The sequence below is a fragment of the Ursus arctos genome, unplaced genomic scaffold (genome assembly GCF_023065955.2).
Source record: "Ursus arctos isolate Adak ecotype North America unplaced genomic scaffold, UrsArc2.0 scaffold_15, whole genome shotgun sequence".
NCBI lineage: Eukaryota > Metazoa > Chordata > Mammalia > Carnivora > Ursidae > Ursus > Ursus arctos.
This window is the reverse complement of record NW_026622819.1, coordinates 56519072-56535930: the sequence shown is the minus strand read 5'-3', so window position 1 is coordinate 56535930 and position 16859 is coordinate 56519072. Positions and strand designations below refer to the sequence as shown.

The following is a 16859-nucleotide window of genomic DNA, read 5'->3' as shown; positions in this document are numbered from 1 at the left end:
GGGATGACATTAATCACTGGAATTACCTTCTGCTTGACAAGTAACATTCCTTCAAGCCAATTTGAGTTGAATAGATCATAAGTGTAACCTGCAAAAAAATCTGACCCAAATGTGCTCTCTATTCCAGTGACCTGGACAGAAATAATATTACCAGGATCACCAAGATGGACTTCACTGGACTCAAGAACCTCCGAGTCTTGTAAGTAACACATGGCTCTTTGACGCATTTTCATTTTCAGCTCTTCAGCCTTGTGAAAATGTTCTGCTGCCCTGACATCGCACCCCTATGCACTGGGTGACAGGAATTTACCATTCTGCAACAGAAAACCCTTCATTAGTGTACCCAGGTTTTCACAAGTATCTCATTCTGTGTCTCCATGCTGCCAGCTGGGCTAGACCGGTGGAAGAAGTCAGTTCCAGTGACAGGGAAAACAGAAGTCTCTACACGAATAAATCAACATGCCCAGCTTCTAGGATGACAGCAATGTCAGCTTGACTAACCATGTTACTCTTCCATAGAGATTATAATTTCTTCTCCAGCCTGTGCATTAAAAGAGCAATCAGAATGAATGTTATTTATCTTGTTGCTTACTGGAGAAGGGAGAAGGCTGGGAGAGAGTCAGACAGGGTTAGAGCCCCTGCTGCATGTACACCCACAGCCGTACAGACAGGAGCAAAATTTGAGATGGCTATTGATGCAACCAGAGAGCAAGGAATATCAGGTTTCCTTGCTAAATATTGAACACCTTCACCCATCCCTAAGTCTGTGAGTATTAAGAATATGCCTAAATGCTTGTCCATTGGCAAGTATGAGACATTTAGAGGTATGAGCAAGGAGCAATCGGAGCCTCTCTCCTACTTGACTCAGAGGTTGATTTTGCCCCGTAAGTGTGGCTCCAGACCTGAAGCACCATCTAGACTATCTGGCCGCTGCCTTGGTGTTTGTTGTGTCATGGAAACCTGGGTGGCAAATCCCTACTAGAAGCAGCAGCTAAAGTCTTGGTATCTGAAGCCACTGCTTTCTTTTTACTAACAGCTCATTGTAATACAAAGAATTTTATTGTAGGGACAGAAAGTACCAGGTTCTGGTCCTGCATCAAAATTAACTGCCCGCATGATCTTGGGTGAATCACTATACCTCTTTGGGCCTCAGTTTTTTCATCTGTAAGTTAAGGAATGATAGTCCTAGTTCGGTAGGGCTACCGTAACAAAGGACCACACAGTGGGTGGCTTAAACAACAAAAATGATTGGCTCACAGTTTCTGAGGCCAGAAATCCAAAATCGGGGTGTCAACGGGGTTGGTTCCTTTTGAGGGCTGAGAGGGAGGATCTGATCTAGCCCCTCTTCTAGCTTCTTGTGGCCTCAGGAATCCCTGGTTTCTAGATGGTTGTCTTCTCCCTGAGTCTCTCACATTGTCTTCCTTCTATGCATGTCTCTGTTCACATTTTCCCTTGTTATAAGGACACCAGTCATATTAGATTAGTGTACACCCTAATGACCCCATTTTAACTGAATTATCTCAGTGAGGACCATATCTCCAAATAAGGTCACACTATGATAGCCTGGGGATTAGGACATCAACACATAAATTTGGAGGGGGAATATAATTCCACTCATAACAAATAGTCAGAAGTCCTCCTATATCTCACAGTTGCGCATTTAATGCTTTATGGTTTTATCATTTTCATGACGTCTGTTTGTTCTCGCTGCAACTTGTGGAGTATTACTTTCATAGCATTGCTTTTGTGATTGAGAAGTAGATAGTGGTAACAATGGTGATGATAACCAACATATGTATGGTAACCTTTCGCAGACGAAGCTCTCTGTTATATGGTTATTAATCCCTATATGCGCAAAGGAAACAGACATGGTTGGTTAAGTTGTCCCAGCTTCACATGGCAGGTAATACTAAGGAGAAATCAGAACCCAGAACGTGTGCTTTCTAACCTCTGTGCAGAGCTACTGTCCATTTACATTATAGAAATTTTAGACAACCAAGAAGGAATAGTCTACCCATCTTATAAATGCAGCCCTGATGTGCAAGTAAGTGGCTTACCTGAGTTTCCCTGAACACCCGTGTGTGGGAACACTAGGATCTGAATGTTGGGCCTCCAGATAGCAGATGTTTTCTCCTTGATCTATTCTCCAGATGTGACGTGTTCACACTCCTCTCACCATCCTCAGGAGGAAGGTAGTGGGGGCAGCAGAGGGACCCTCTACCCTCTGCCGAGTCTTTTGCCGTAAGCAGTCACGTGTCTGTCAAATGACTGGCAGCTCTCATGAGAAGTGTGTGGGTCAGAATTGAGACTGGGATAGGTTGAGGGAATTCCATGGCTCAGTTTTAGAGTCACTTTTATTAAAGAGATAGAGGTGGTAAACTCCTGATTACAGGTCATTTGACAACTTAAAGAACAAACATTTAACTTTTCTCTTTGTTTCCATTTCCCCCCTTGCATCTGTGAGAGATTTCCTTGCATGCAAGTCAGAAATTTCACCTAATGCTTCATTTTCTAACCAAGTCAGAAAAGAAAACCTTTTGATTTTCTTACATTACATCAGAAAAGCTAATAAAAATTCCAATTTCCATATCTGCTCTCTGCAAATAGAAAGTTTAAAATAATCAAAAAAGATTGTATTAATATCCTCTGGAGGGTCTACAAAACATTCCTTCGACTCCAGTTTATCTTTCGTTTAATTGGCACATTCTTCTTATTTTGATAAGCAACACCAAACACTCGCCTTTCCCCCACTTTATAGACTCTGTTAATATACTGTGTTTCAACTCAAAGACAATCCCATTCAAGAGGCCCTTTATTACTGTGAAAGAATCTGCTAGGTGGGATAGCTGAAATGCTTTCTCACACCAGTAAAATACCCAGACATTTAAACCATATTTTCCCTCAATCTATTCTTTTTAGCTGAGTAACCTAGACAACTATCTTTTTTGAAAAGCTTTCATCACACCTTGGCACATTCCCTATATGTTTCTTATTTACAATTTATAGTGAAGCCAGAAAAGACTCAATAGTCTTGAATAATTTGAGCTTGCCACCTATTTCCATGCAGAACTGTTAATAGAGTGCAGGTGAATGGACAAAAGCAGATAAAATGGAGATTGGGGAACTTTGGTCTCATCCAAAGGCAATTTTCCCCAAATAAAGTACCTTCAAGGGGAATATATAAGAATTGCCCATAACAATTCTTTCTGCCACAGGGTGGGATTAGGAAAAAGATCTCTTCTGGTGTTATCAATTATATTCCCTTTCATAGTAATATGTTGCAAGAACTCTGCTATGCCCACAATATGGGAGCCAGCTTTATCCCAAATGGGGTTAATAAAAGAGTTAAACTCCTCCCCAGCCATCATCACATGGGGTGATTTCCGATTCTGATCCAGTGTTAAAACTAAAAAAATAACAAGGCCAAAAGAGCTGAAAATGAACACAGTCTGTTTGTCTCTAACTCAGAACAGACTCAAACCATGGAGAGCCCTTCTGGGCATCCAACCTTTCCTGGATCCCTGACCTCCTGCATCTGGTCAGTAAAATGAGAGTGATATCAGTGACATTAGCCCAAGCTCCTGAATTGCATCTCAGCCTAGAAGTCTGGATGAAAGGTTCACAGCTTCATTCATTCATTCATTCATTCATTCATTCATTCATTCATCAGGTTTTGATTATTTATTGTACCTTTAAAAGTCAGGTAGTAGGCTGGACACTGATAGGTCCAGGAAGTAGATCTAGAAAGGGACCTTAGCTACCTTACCAGTCAGGATTCCAGCAGGAAAGAGATGACACTCACTTAGGACAAATAAGGAGCGCTAAATAAAGAATTATTTACAAAGATGTGGGCAAAGTTAAGAGAAACCAAGAAGACGTGGTGCAGTTTCCTGGGGCTAGCAGCAAGGAGCCACAGCAGTCCTCTGGGCCTCAAGGAGCAGTGGGAGGAAGTGGTTATCTGAGCCCACACAGGTAGGAACTACCTGACAGGATCTGTGGTCTTAGGTAGAGGGACACAGTCAATCTGAAGTTACTTGGCAGGGAAGGAGGTAGGAATACATCCCCGAATATCACTCCATCCCACCCTCTTATTTTCTGCTGGTATCTTCCATTGGCTGACTCAACTGGAAACCAGAGTCAAAGAAACTTCTTGAAGTGATAAAAATTAGCCTCCCTGAGCCTGAGCAAAGTAAAGAAGGGGTAGATATCTAATACAGATATATTTGCATTTTTCGACTCCCCTTTCTGAAAGAAGCTAGTAGTGTTATATTAATTAGTACAGAATTAAAAAATTCATCATAGGAGGTTGAAGTTAAACTCTTTCAAAAACCCAGAAGAATATCACACTCAGTCACTCTAGTGTTGCTCCTTATTAAAATTGGGAACTTATGACAACAAGCACTGTGATGGATTGATTGATAGTAACCCCCCCCCCCAAACAAATCCCCAGTCACTAATATTGAACTGGTTCCCTATTTAGCGAGATATGCTAGTGTGAGTCCGTTGGCATTCCAAGGCCCTTCTTGCCATATGGCAGAATAGAGAGAAAGACAAGGGAAGGAAAAAAACATTTATTAAGCCTCTAATTGTACTCCAGATCCTGGACTAGATCATTTACACACTTTATTCCATTTTTATCCTCACAAGGACTTATGAGATGTTTGTTTGTTTGTTTGTTTTTAATTTTACAAATGAGGAAACAGAGTCCCTGAGATGTTGACTAGATAGCCCAGTGTCACACCATCAGCTCGTAAGAAAGCAGGACAGGGGTTTTACACCAGAATTGACAAGCACATCAGGCTGGGGGTTAGAGAGTCTGTCCTGGTTGGCTCTGTGACTTTATATGAAGAGTTTCTTCTTGGGCAAGTCTCTTAGCCTCCCTACTCCATGGTGTCCATATCTGTTAAGCGAGAAGCCTATAAGGGGCCAGAGGGACAGGAATGTATGAACCGGAGTGGATGAGGACTGAAGCAGACTGAGGGGCTCTTGTGCCCTGTCTGACCACATACTCAGTTCCCACCACAACACAGGAGCTAAGTTTTCAAAAGGAGTTTCTTTTGTGATGTGTGTGTGTGTGTGTGTCTGTGTGTATGATATTGATTTTTAATTGTTTGCGAAAAACTCACAAAAAACGTAAAATGTCACTGAACCCAAACACAATACCCTTATCACTCTGGTAGTCTGACTCAGACACTTCATATGTCCTAGACTAGCCTTTTCCTTGATAGAAAATCAATATGTTATATGCCCCAAGGCATCTTTAGTTTTTCATTATTCAAAAGCCTTTATTAAGTGGCTGCTGTGCTAGGCAACTGTGTTAGGGCAAAGAGGATGATAATGAGTCCTTAGGCGTGGGGAAGATGGACTTGAAACTAAACACAAGAAACAAAACACAAGCCCAAGAAATACAGGGGTTACAAAATTCCTCGGAGGTGGTGGGCTAGCATGGATGGAATCATTTTGAATGAAGGCCAAGCTTCCTTAAAGCTGCTCAGAGCACCTCTCCTCCTGCCTAATCCAGGGGTACCCACAGCTCTTCCTAAACTCCACCTTCCAAAGACACATCCTTCAAACACAACTTCATCTCCCTAAGTCTCATTCAGCCAGCAGGATTTGTCCTGGATGGAAACTGGGCAACCTCACTGCTTCCCTTCCCTCACTGCTTCCCTTAGCCTAGCTAATCCAATTTAAGCTGCCATTGTGTGTGTGTGTATGTGTGTGTGTGTTTTAAGTTAGGGAAACAAATGTTTCATTGTATACTCACTTCTTACGATATGCCACATGCCTCACTTAAGCAAAGTGTTTAGGTTTTTAATCATCTGACATGGAGGTCAGGAGAGTCTGTGGCTGGACTAGCTTTCGTGACCATCACCCGCACATTGGGAACAGCCAGGCCCTGGGCGAGGAGAGTTCCTGGCACAGGCAATTGTCCAACAGTAGGGTCACCCTTTCTGCTAGGTGACCCAGAGACAGAGTACACAGAGAAGGCCTTTTTTAATGAAGTATTTTTACATCCTTAGAGGAGGGAGCTCCAAGGGAAGAGATGCTGAATATATGTGTGGTTTTTATAAGAAGCAGCTTTTACCTCTTCCTTTTCTGTGCAACATCCTGCAGTGCTTGGGGGGACATTTGCTGGGAACATTCTTAAAATAGAGGCATGGAAACCAATCTGTCAGGTAGAAGTGTGCAGGCGGCGAAACCCTGGTTACCGTGACACCAAGCTGGCATGTGAATTATCTTGTCCCACCAGACTGATCCCGGCTGGGGAGTGGGGGGTAGGGCAGAGTGTTGTGGGAGGGGCCGAGTGACCATGCCTGCTGGGCCTGAAGCCTAGCATGAAGACCCCTGAGGCCCCTTGTCCTTGACCGCTGCTGTTTCTGTGGTTCTAGGCATCTGGAAGACAACCAGGTCAGCGTCATCGAGAGAGGCGCCTTCCAGGATCTGAAGCAGCTGGAGCGATTGTAAGTACAATATAACCTCCTTTCTTGAAAAGTCTTTTTTTTTTTTTTTTTTTTTTTTTTGGTAAATTGACTTCATTGCGACCTTGCCAAAAAAAAGTCTCTAATGCTTAATGAAATGTTTGCTATTTTATTTAAAGCACAGTAGATACATGTTAAAGAGACACTGAGATCCTTTTAAACTCTTTATTTTATTTTTTTAAAACTCTTTTTCTTTAAAAGATGCTAGAATTGGCATCTGGGGTTTATTTTTCTTCTTCCCATGCTTGAGCTGTTGCTATTGATATCTGTACATGGGGCTGGTTCTTGCCCAAGCCTCTTCCCTTTGCAGAGGATGGAAGCCAGCAGTGGGTTTTGCTGTCATGGAGGCCAGTGTTAGATGTTCGCTATTCCCCTGCCCCTCCTCCCGGTGCCGCCTCTGCCCCTCACGGGAGAGGAAGGATGGGAGAGTGGGCAGTCCCTTCAGTGTTCCTGTATCTCCTCTGAGCATCAGCCTGTGTCAGGAAGCCCGCATGTTTCCACGAAAGAATGTGGTGCCAGCGTTTAAAAATAGGTTGCTGTTCTGACTATCAGAGGGAGAGACGAAGAGGGGTGGGGATGGAGATTGATGGAGCCTCCATTTGTTTTGATGATTAATGCTTTTGCAGAAAACTCTTGGGTCACTCGGATGGGGCTGCTGCTCAGATGGTTAAGTGGGCAGCTTCACCTTTCCTCAGTTAATCACATCTGGCAGCTCATAACATCTGGATATTTGCTTCCTGCCCTCCAAGTGAGGCTTGTCCCCAAGAACACTTAGTCATGCCAGTGGGCGGCTCTCTTCCTTGTTTCCCTCTGCATCCTGGTTGGCCTGACATTTCAGCCTCTTTCTCCTGAAGTCGGGGCACAGGGCTGCAACAGCTCACTGCTCCCCCAGCCTCCCTAGAAGGATCTTGCTCGTTTTACCTGTCCTGTTGCCAAATCTCATCTATAGATATGGGCTTGGGTCATATGGAGGGCCTGCCACAAACATGTTAGCTTTGTGATCTGCCATCTTTTCCCTTGGACTCATCGCATCTGGGGCCACACGGGTATTACCCAGCAAAACCTTGTACTCCCCTGCTTTGGGTGAACCATCTCATTTATTGCTCTCCATCTGGGTCAAAGGTCAGCGTATGTTCTGTTGTTGGTTTAAAAACATGACATTTATTTCCTATAAAGGAAAAAAGTTCTAAAAATAATGAATGCTGCCTCTGTTTACACTTTTATTTTTAAGTTTCTTGAAACTTAAATTCGCCTTATTTAGACCAAGGAAAAAATGAAAGTATTTGTTGAACCTGGTTCCTTTGTATGAGGTATTCAACATGTCTATGGAAGACTAAATATATAGTTCTTTGTGAAAAGGCCACTTCTTGCTTAGTCTTCTGATTAGAAGGGTAAAAAAAAACTCCTAATTTGTTCGTTTCACGATTGTTGGGAGGGAGCTCATTGATAATTGAGTACCTTGGACATGCTTGGAACTGTGCTGATATTTTATATGCTATCTCTTTTTTTATCCCCACTAAATTCCTATGAGGTGTTATTACCCTCATTTTGCAGATGAAGAAACAGAGGCCCAGGGAGATGAAGCCAAAGAATTGTCAGGGGTGGGGAGGAGGGAGGAGCCAAGATTCAAAGCCACATCTGTCTGACATCAAAGCCCACGCCCTTTCTTACTTCTGTGTTTCGGACGTTAGATGAAGTGTGATCTTTAGCAGCGGCCCTGCAAATGGCCTCTCACATACCCACTTAACTCCAGGGAATATCAGTGAAATATGCTGGCAAAAGGCACTTTTCTTTGGCTTGGTGAACACAGCAGAAATACCGAGCATGTCTGCGGGACTGAGGGGCTTATAGTTGCGGGGGAGACCTGGCTATTTCTCTCCTTCGGTATATTAGGAGGCTAATGCTCGCTGCTATACTAGATAAATCCTCAAATCTCATGGCTTAACACAGACGTTTACTTCTTATTCATATCCAGCCTAGTAAGAGCATTCTTGGTTGCTGGGCCTCTCTCCTCCAAGGGGGGACTCAGGAACACAGGCTCCTTTCACTCCTCAGCTCTGCCATCTTTAAACCTTGGCTACCAAGGTACCAGTGTTTGTCTGAATCAGGCCATTGGAAGGGAAAACAGCATGAAGGATTGCACATGGGAGGTTTTTATGGGCCAGACCTGGAATGAGTACATAGGACTTCCAGTATTACATACCTTGGATTAGAAGTTGTTCACATGGCCACAGTAAGCTGCAGAAGATGCTGGGAAAGGTAATCAGGTTATGTATGCCCAGGAAGTAGAGGAAACAGAATTAGTGAACAGCTAACCAGTCTCTGAGTTATACTGTAAGTGACCTAACGAAGTACTTGGGCAGGAAGAAGAATGAAAGTATAGGTAGCTGGACCAGTATGCACAGTTGGATGGGCCCCTTTAGTTAAGGCTTTCCAGTGTCAGGGAGAGAGGGTGTGTGTGACATTATCTTGACATGTTAATCTGGTGTTGGTTATCTGGTCTGTCCTCAGACACACTGAGAGCTATAGAATGGGAAAATATAACATATTTGCTGCTAACAACTGAAGAAGTAGATGGCTGATTGTGCCATCTGTAGCTCTCACTCCTGACTTACCTTACTTGTGTCTCTATATTCAGTAGTAGATTCATCTTTATTGATCATACTCTGAAATATAGCCTGAAAATTATATGGGTTTTGATAATTCATTTCTGGAGTATTGATTTTCATTATGAATGGTCTTTATTGGTTTGATCTCTTGAGCCGTTAATGGGAAAGCAAAGAGGATTCTGTCACTCAGGTCTCAAATCAGAGTTCTCCATTCTTCCATGAAAGGGACTCTGCTGCAGACTGAGTCATGTGCCCCTCCTCACATACGACAATGATTGTCCTTATCACAGCAGTTATCATACCATCTGTTAATTCCCTATTTGCCTATTGTCTCTCTCCAAAACCATGAGTATATTGAAGTCAGAAATCATGTTTCATTAGGTCTTAATCTCAAAGCTTTGCACAAGGCATGATAGTAAGTACTTGTGGAATACTTATCAAATAGTTGGGTTTTTGTTCTATACTAGTGGTTCTGAACTGGAACCAATACCCCCCCCCCCCCAGCCACCCAGAGGACACTTGGCAATGTCTGGGATATTTTTGGTTATGACAACTGGAGTGTGGTACTGGTATATAAGGGGTAGAGGTCAGGAATGCTGCTAATGCACAGGACATCCTACAATGCACAGGACGGCTCCCATAACAGAAATTTATCTGGTCCAGAGTGTTCACAGTGCTGAGGTTGAGAAAGGCTGTTCTTTACCTACTGTGTATCAGATAGCATCACAGACACTTGACATATGCCATCTCATTTAATCCATACAACAATTTTTCAAGGTTAGAATTACTGTGTCCCTGATGTGACAATATAAAATTCAAAGCATTGGCTATAAAGTGTTGTTGCTAAGTGTGTCTCCCCTACATCTAATTTAGCTACATCTCCCTTTTGGTTTCCTAAGAGTAGACAGGATAGAGGACCAAGTTAAATGAAACCAAGAGGAACAAGTAAAATCCTATAGATGGAAAATTCTACAAGACAACTGCCTTGGTCTCTTCAAAAAATCAATGTCATGAAAGAGATGGGAGTTGACTGTTATAGATTAAAAGAAGCTTAAGATAGCAACAGTAGTCGGGGCACCTGGGTGGCTCAGTCGTTAAGCGTCTGCCTTTGGCTCAGGGCGTGATCCTGGTGTTCTGGGATCAAGCCCCGCATCAGGCTCCTCCACTGGGAGCCTGCTTCTTCCTCTCCCACTCTCCCTGCTTATGTTCCCTCTCTCGCTGCCTGTTTCTCTCTCTGTCAAATAAATAAATAAAATCTTAAAAAAAAAAAAAAGAAAATGAAACAGTAGCAAAAAGTTGGGAGGGTCAATGGAGTTTAAGTGTTCTAAGATCTTTGAATTATCCAGGCAATGATAATAGCACTAATGTTTATTGCCTTATTAAATCAAGGATACATGTTGCAACCTGTAGGATAGCCTCTAAAAGGAACAGTTTAAAAAATATAATAACCTACTAGAGGGAGAAAAGACATAGAATGATACATAGAAAAATATGGTTAATTCAAATAAGGGATAAAGAGAAAGAAAAAGGAACATAGAACAAATGAGACAAAGAGAAAATAAATAGTAAGATGATGATCTTAAACACAAAAATATCATAATTATTGTGTATGTAAATGGATTAATCCTCCACTTAAAAGACAGAGTGGATAAAAAACAAACAATAATTATATGCTTTTTACAAAGACAAACATTAAACAAGAAGATAGAGAAAAATTGAAAGTAAAAGGATAGAAAAGGTACCGTGAAAATACTAAGCAAGGATGGTGTGGCTTTATTAAGACTACATAAAACAGACTTTTATTTAATTTTTTTAAGATTATTTATTTATTTATTTGAGAGATGGGGGAGAGAGAGAGCGCGAGCCCACAGAGCTAGTGAGGAAGAACCTGAGTTGGCGGGGGTGGGGGGGGGTTGGGGATGAGAAGCAGGCTCCCTGCTGAGCACATCCCTATATGGGACTCAGTTCCAGGACCCTGGGATCATGACCTGAGCTAAAGGCAGATGCTTAACAGCCTGAGTCACCCAGGCACCCTCATAATAAAGACTTTAAAAAAAAAATAACATTATTGGAGATAAAGAGGGCTATTTCAAAATGACAAAGGAATAAATACACCAGAAAGATTTAGAGAATCTGTATTTGTATGTGTCTAAAAACATAGCCTGACAACACATAAAGCAAATATTGACAGAATTAAAAGGATAGACAAGTTTACATTCAGAGTTAAGATACTGTTCTTATAATTAATGGGATAAGGAGATATAATCATTAGTAACAATCTAGACTGTTATAATGTTAGTAATTATATGAAATACTGTTAGTAACAATATGAAACAATATGACAGAGTTTGCAAACCTGACCTAATTGATACATAGAAAACACTATAACTAGAAAAATGTAGAATAAACATTTTTTTCACGTGAGTATGAAATCTTTATCAAGCACTGGTCTACAAAGCAGTTCTCAAAAATATCAAAAGGTTGAAATCATATAGATTATTTTCTCTGGCCACAGCAGAAATATTCAAGAAGTCAGTAAGAAAACAGTAACTAGAAAATTTCAAAATATTTGAAAATTGAGTAATATACTTCAAAATAATGTCTGAATCAAAGAACATATCATAGGTGAAATTGGAAGATAGATTTTCTGAATATTAATAAACACACAATATATCACAATGTATGGATTGCAAACAAAGCCATGCTCAGAAGAAAACTGATAGACTTTAAGTTATATTATTCAGTTTATGATATATGTATGCTATCATGTATTTAAAAAGAAATAATAAAAAGTAGGAAGATTGGTAGGAGAAGAAAGGGAAGAAGGAAGTGGGGGTAAACGGAAGGGGGAATGAACCATGAGAGACTATGGACTCTGGGAAACAAACTGAGGGCTCCAGAGGGGAGGGGGTTGGGGGATTGGGATAGGCTGGTGATGGGTATTAAGGAGGGCACGTATTGCATGGTGCACTGGGTGTTATACGCAAGTAATGCATCATGGAACTTTACATCAAAATCTAGGGATGTACTGTATGGTGACTAACATAATAAAAATTTTTTATTAAAAAAAAGAAAATGGGGTAAGAAATTTAAAAAAAGAAACACTAAAATCCTTTTTCTTGTTTTTTTTATTATGTTCATTTAGCCAACATATAATACATCATTAGTTTTTGATGTAGTGTTCGATTCATTAGTTGCGTATAACACCCAGTGCTCATCACCACACATGCTCTTCTTAATACTGATCACCTGGATAAAATCTTGATAAAAGTACCCATCTTAAGAAGCTAGAAAAAGAACAAAAAAGTAGAAGGAAATCAGTAAGAGCAGAAGTATATGAAATAGAAACATACATACAATGTTTAAGAACTCTGAAAAGCCAAACTTCCATTCTTGACACAATAAAATTACAAAAACTAGCAAGACTGATCAGAAAACAAAAAAGAAAGACCAAATTGCCTATATGAAGGATAAAAAGGAGGACATATCTATGGATTTTACAGATTAAAGTGATAATAAGAGTAGATTTTGAAGAACATAGTTCAATGACTTTAAAGATTAAATAGAATTGAAAACTGAAGCAAGGAGGGGTAGAAAGTCTTTATAGTCCTATATCTATTAAAGAAATTAAATCTTTAATTAAAACATTCCACTAAACAATCTAGACTCAGATGGCTTCACTAGTGAATTCCACCAAAGTTTTAAGGAATCAATAATATCAATTTAACATAAATTCATTCTTTAAGAAGAATAGACATTTGTCATTTGGACAATATAATTTTTATAACAAAATCCATCAAGAGCATTTCAAGACAAAATATAAACCAACGTATTTCATGAATATTTATATGAATTTCCTAACAAAATATTAGCAAAGTGAATTTAGTAGTACATGAAAAGGATATATTACAACCAAGTTTGGATTATTCAAGGAAGACCAGGTTGGTTTAATATTTGAAAATCCTCTCCTAAATTAAAAACTGCTGAACAACTAGGATAGCAAAACCACAGACATACACAACATCTATAATAAAACTAGTTGACACAGTATCTTAGTAAACCCCTGCACCCCCAATAAAAGGAGGCAGGGAAAAACATCTGATGGTTATAAGACTGTTGTGTTATCATGTCTGTGAGGGACAAAGCAGAGGGAAGCCAACTAAAATTCTTAGGACTCTGAGAACAGGAGATTGCTTAAATAACCAATATGTACTCATTGGAAAATGCAGTGGTCAACACGAGAAAAGCTGCCAAAAATGGAAGAGAGTTGGATTAGATCCAATTCATCGTAAGTACGGGGGACCCATGATGTAATAATGACTGATAGTACTTGGAGTATTCTAGGCCCTATAAATTCTTTAAACTGACAAAAACAGGGCTCTTTTTCAAAGAAGGCCTAGCATTGATAAGAAACTCCTGAGTGTAGTTGATCAGAACAGGAACAATAGTAGAAATGAAAAGAGAACTTCTTGATGAAAGTGTTAGAAATCACCAGACGAGTTAGATCTTAGAAAATCCAAGGCTATGTTTTTCATTAGTTTGTGCAAAAAAAACCCAAGAATGAACTCTAGACTCTTGAAACTAAAAAAGCTATCACTTCCTACCCCTCCCTCATAAAACTACAGGAATTCCTTTCATTTAAGAAATAAGCAACCAAAAAGATTATGGTTGAAGCACATACAAAGTGTTTTTTTCATAAGAAAAATAAAAAAGAGTAAGAAGTATAATAACCCTTCTAGAAACAACGAAATCATGCAAGAAAGAGATACCCACAAAACACATGAAAACTATAATAGAATAGTTCAAAACTAGCCACATAAATTTAAGATCTTATAAACTATAAAAGTACAACATAAATTTGAATTTTAAAAACTCAGAAATTAGATGATTAGAGAAAAATGGAATGTAAAAGGAGGGACGAAGAGCTCAGGGAACAGTTTTGAAATAAAAGAACTAATTTCAAAATAAATACGGTCAATTCTGAAGAAAAATGAACTTGGAAGAATTACACTATCCAATCTCAAGTCCTGCTATAAAGCTACAGTAATCAAGACAGCACGGCATTGGTGAAATAATAGACATATCAATTTACAGAACAGAATACAAAAAAAATCAGAAATAGACCCATTCAAATATAGTTAACTGACTTTTGACAAAAGTGCAAAGACAATTCGATGGAGAAAGAATAGTCTTTTCAACAAATGGTACTGGGACAATTGGATGTTCATATGTGGAAGATTGAACCTAGGCACAAACCTTACATCTTACACAGAATTTAATACAAAGTGGATCATAGACCTGAATGTGAAATGTAAAACTATTAAACTTCTAAGAGAGACAAGAGAAAAAATGTACATAACCTTGGTTTGGGGGATGTGTTTCTCAACCTAACAACAAAAACGTGATCCACAAAAGAAAAAAAAAAAATTGATCAATTGAACTTTATTGAAATTAAAAACTTATGTTCCACAAAGGGCACTGTTAGAAGAATGAAAAGTCACAGACTGGAAGAAAATTTTTGCAAAATGCTTATCTGATTTGCATACAAAATACACGAAGAACTTTAAAAATTCAACGGCAAGAAAACACCCCTACCCTACAAAGAGAAAGAAATGGGCAAAAGATTTAAACAAGTACTATGCCAAACAAGATAGATATCTTTACCTATATCTATATATGGAAAATAAGCATATGAAAAATTCTCAATGTCACTTCTTATTAGGGTAATGCAAGTTAAACAACAATGTAATAGCACTGTCCCCTTTAATTACAATGGCTGAAATACTTAAGACTGATAATACTAATTGCTGGTGAGAAGGGAGAGTAACAGGAATTCTCATTTATTGCTGGTGGGAATGCAAAATGCTATAGCCACTTTAGAAGACAGTTCAGCAGTTTCTTACAAAGCTAAATACGGTCATATCTTGCAGTCCACTTCAGTGGTTAGGTTCAGGGAAGAAGGGGGGGTAGAGGGTTGAATAGGTAAAGCCATGGGGTTAGAGGGGCTTAGGATGGTGAAATTATGCTGTATGATACTGAAATAATGAATATATGACATTTGCATTGATAAAAGCCCATAGAATTTTATAGCATACACGGTGAACCTTAATGCATTATTTCTTTAACAAAAAGAATTTATTTATTTATTTGAGAGTTTATTTATTTATTTGAGAGAGAGAAAGCACGAGAGGGGGGAGGGTCAGAGGGAGAAGCAGACTCCCTGCCGAGCAGGGAGCCTGACACGGGACTCAGTCCTGGGACTCTGGGATCATGACCCAAGCCAAAGGCTGATGCCCAACCAACTGAGCCACCCAGGCACCCTGCATGAACATTTCTAAAAATTAGAGGATCCCAAGATGGAATACCCACTGTGATGAATGTATGAATCAACCTCTTGAAGGTGATGGGGGAAAGGTGCTGACCTAAGTAGATTTGGAAATGAGTCTATGAGACAAAACACAAAAGGAACCACACATAAGAACTGTACTGTGGTTAACAAAGTTGTTTCCCATAGGAGTATGAGTTAACAATTCTGAAGTCACTGTACATATGTATTGGGATTAAACAATGGATGGTGGGTGATAGAGACAGGTTTCTTGTTGCTAAAATGGTGGGTGATAGAGACAGACAATGAAGAAAACTATAATGATCCTTGTGTCAATGGATTAGAGTTGGAGTCATCAGTATGAACAAATGTTTAGCCTAATATAGATACGTTCACTTAATATAGATGGATATACACATAGAAATATATCGAAATGTAAATATACATGTTTGTATATAAGCACATATTTCCTTGCTCTGTTAGTAGGAACACCTAGAAATGATGACACCACAATAGCAATGAGTGCACCTACTACCCAGATCTTGGTTTCTAATACCGTTCCCCAATAAAAGGGAGCTAAGGCTCTTGGAAATGGGATGATTCTAGGACTGGGCATGAGACAGATTGTGCCAGAAAGGAAGTGCTCAAAACAAAACAAAACCCACAATTAAGTGATATGTTAAGAGGAAATAGGAGCAAACTGAAAGAGCTCCTAATGGCCAAAGCTGAAATAATTTCAGCAATAAATAAACAAATCAGTATTGGATTATAACCAAAGTATAAAATATCCATGAGTCCATACTGACATAAATAAATGAATGGGCAAATAAATGAATGGGGAGAGGAGAAATCTCCCATGCAGAAGAATTCTAAGTGATTTATGTGGATTTTCTGCCCTTACGGAGGGGGAGCATAACTCTCCACACCTTAAACGTAGACTTTGCATGGTGACTTCCTTCAAAAGAGTACTGTATGAAGAGGGGAGGGCAGAGCATAGAGATTTCACAGTGGAGAAAAAATGACACACACTACTACCTCAGCCAGATGATCAAGGCCAGTACCCAAAGTGCTCAGTCATGTTGATAGTATGTACCTTTGGTGTAATGTAATGAAAATAACAGTTTACATCTGTGATCTCTATCTCAAAGACACATAACTACATTCTAATGAGAAAAACATCAGACAAATTCCAATGGAGGGACTTTCTTAAAAAGATCTGAACAGTTCTCCTCAAAACTGTCAGAGTCATCAAAAACAGGAGAAGTCAGTGAAGCTGTCAGAGCCAAAAGGAACATAAGGAGATGGGAAGACTAAATGTAATGTGGCATCCTGGATGGTGTCCTCAAACAGAAAAAAAAGATACAGGTAAAAACTAAGGGAATCCGAATAAAGTATTGACTTTAGTTAATAGTAATATATCAATATTGGCTCATTAATTGTGACAAA

At 39.6% G+C, this 16859-nt stretch overlaps 1 protein-coding gene across 1 annotated transcript in view; it reads left to right on the top strand.

Moving 5' to 3' along the window:
- The window catches only part of SLIT3 (slit guidance ligand 3), a 594031-nt gene that overhangs the window by 45781 nt on the left and 531391 nt on the right, over nucleotides 1–16859 (top strand). Inside the window, exons 2-3 of the mRNA XM_026510940.4 lie at nucleotides 128–199; nucleotides 6390–6461. Of these exons, the coding sequence (XP_026366725.3) occupies nucleotides 128–199; nucleotides 6390–6461 (144 nt within the window). The remainder of the gene's footprint in view (nucleotides 1–127; nucleotides 200–6389; nucleotides 6462–16859) is intronic.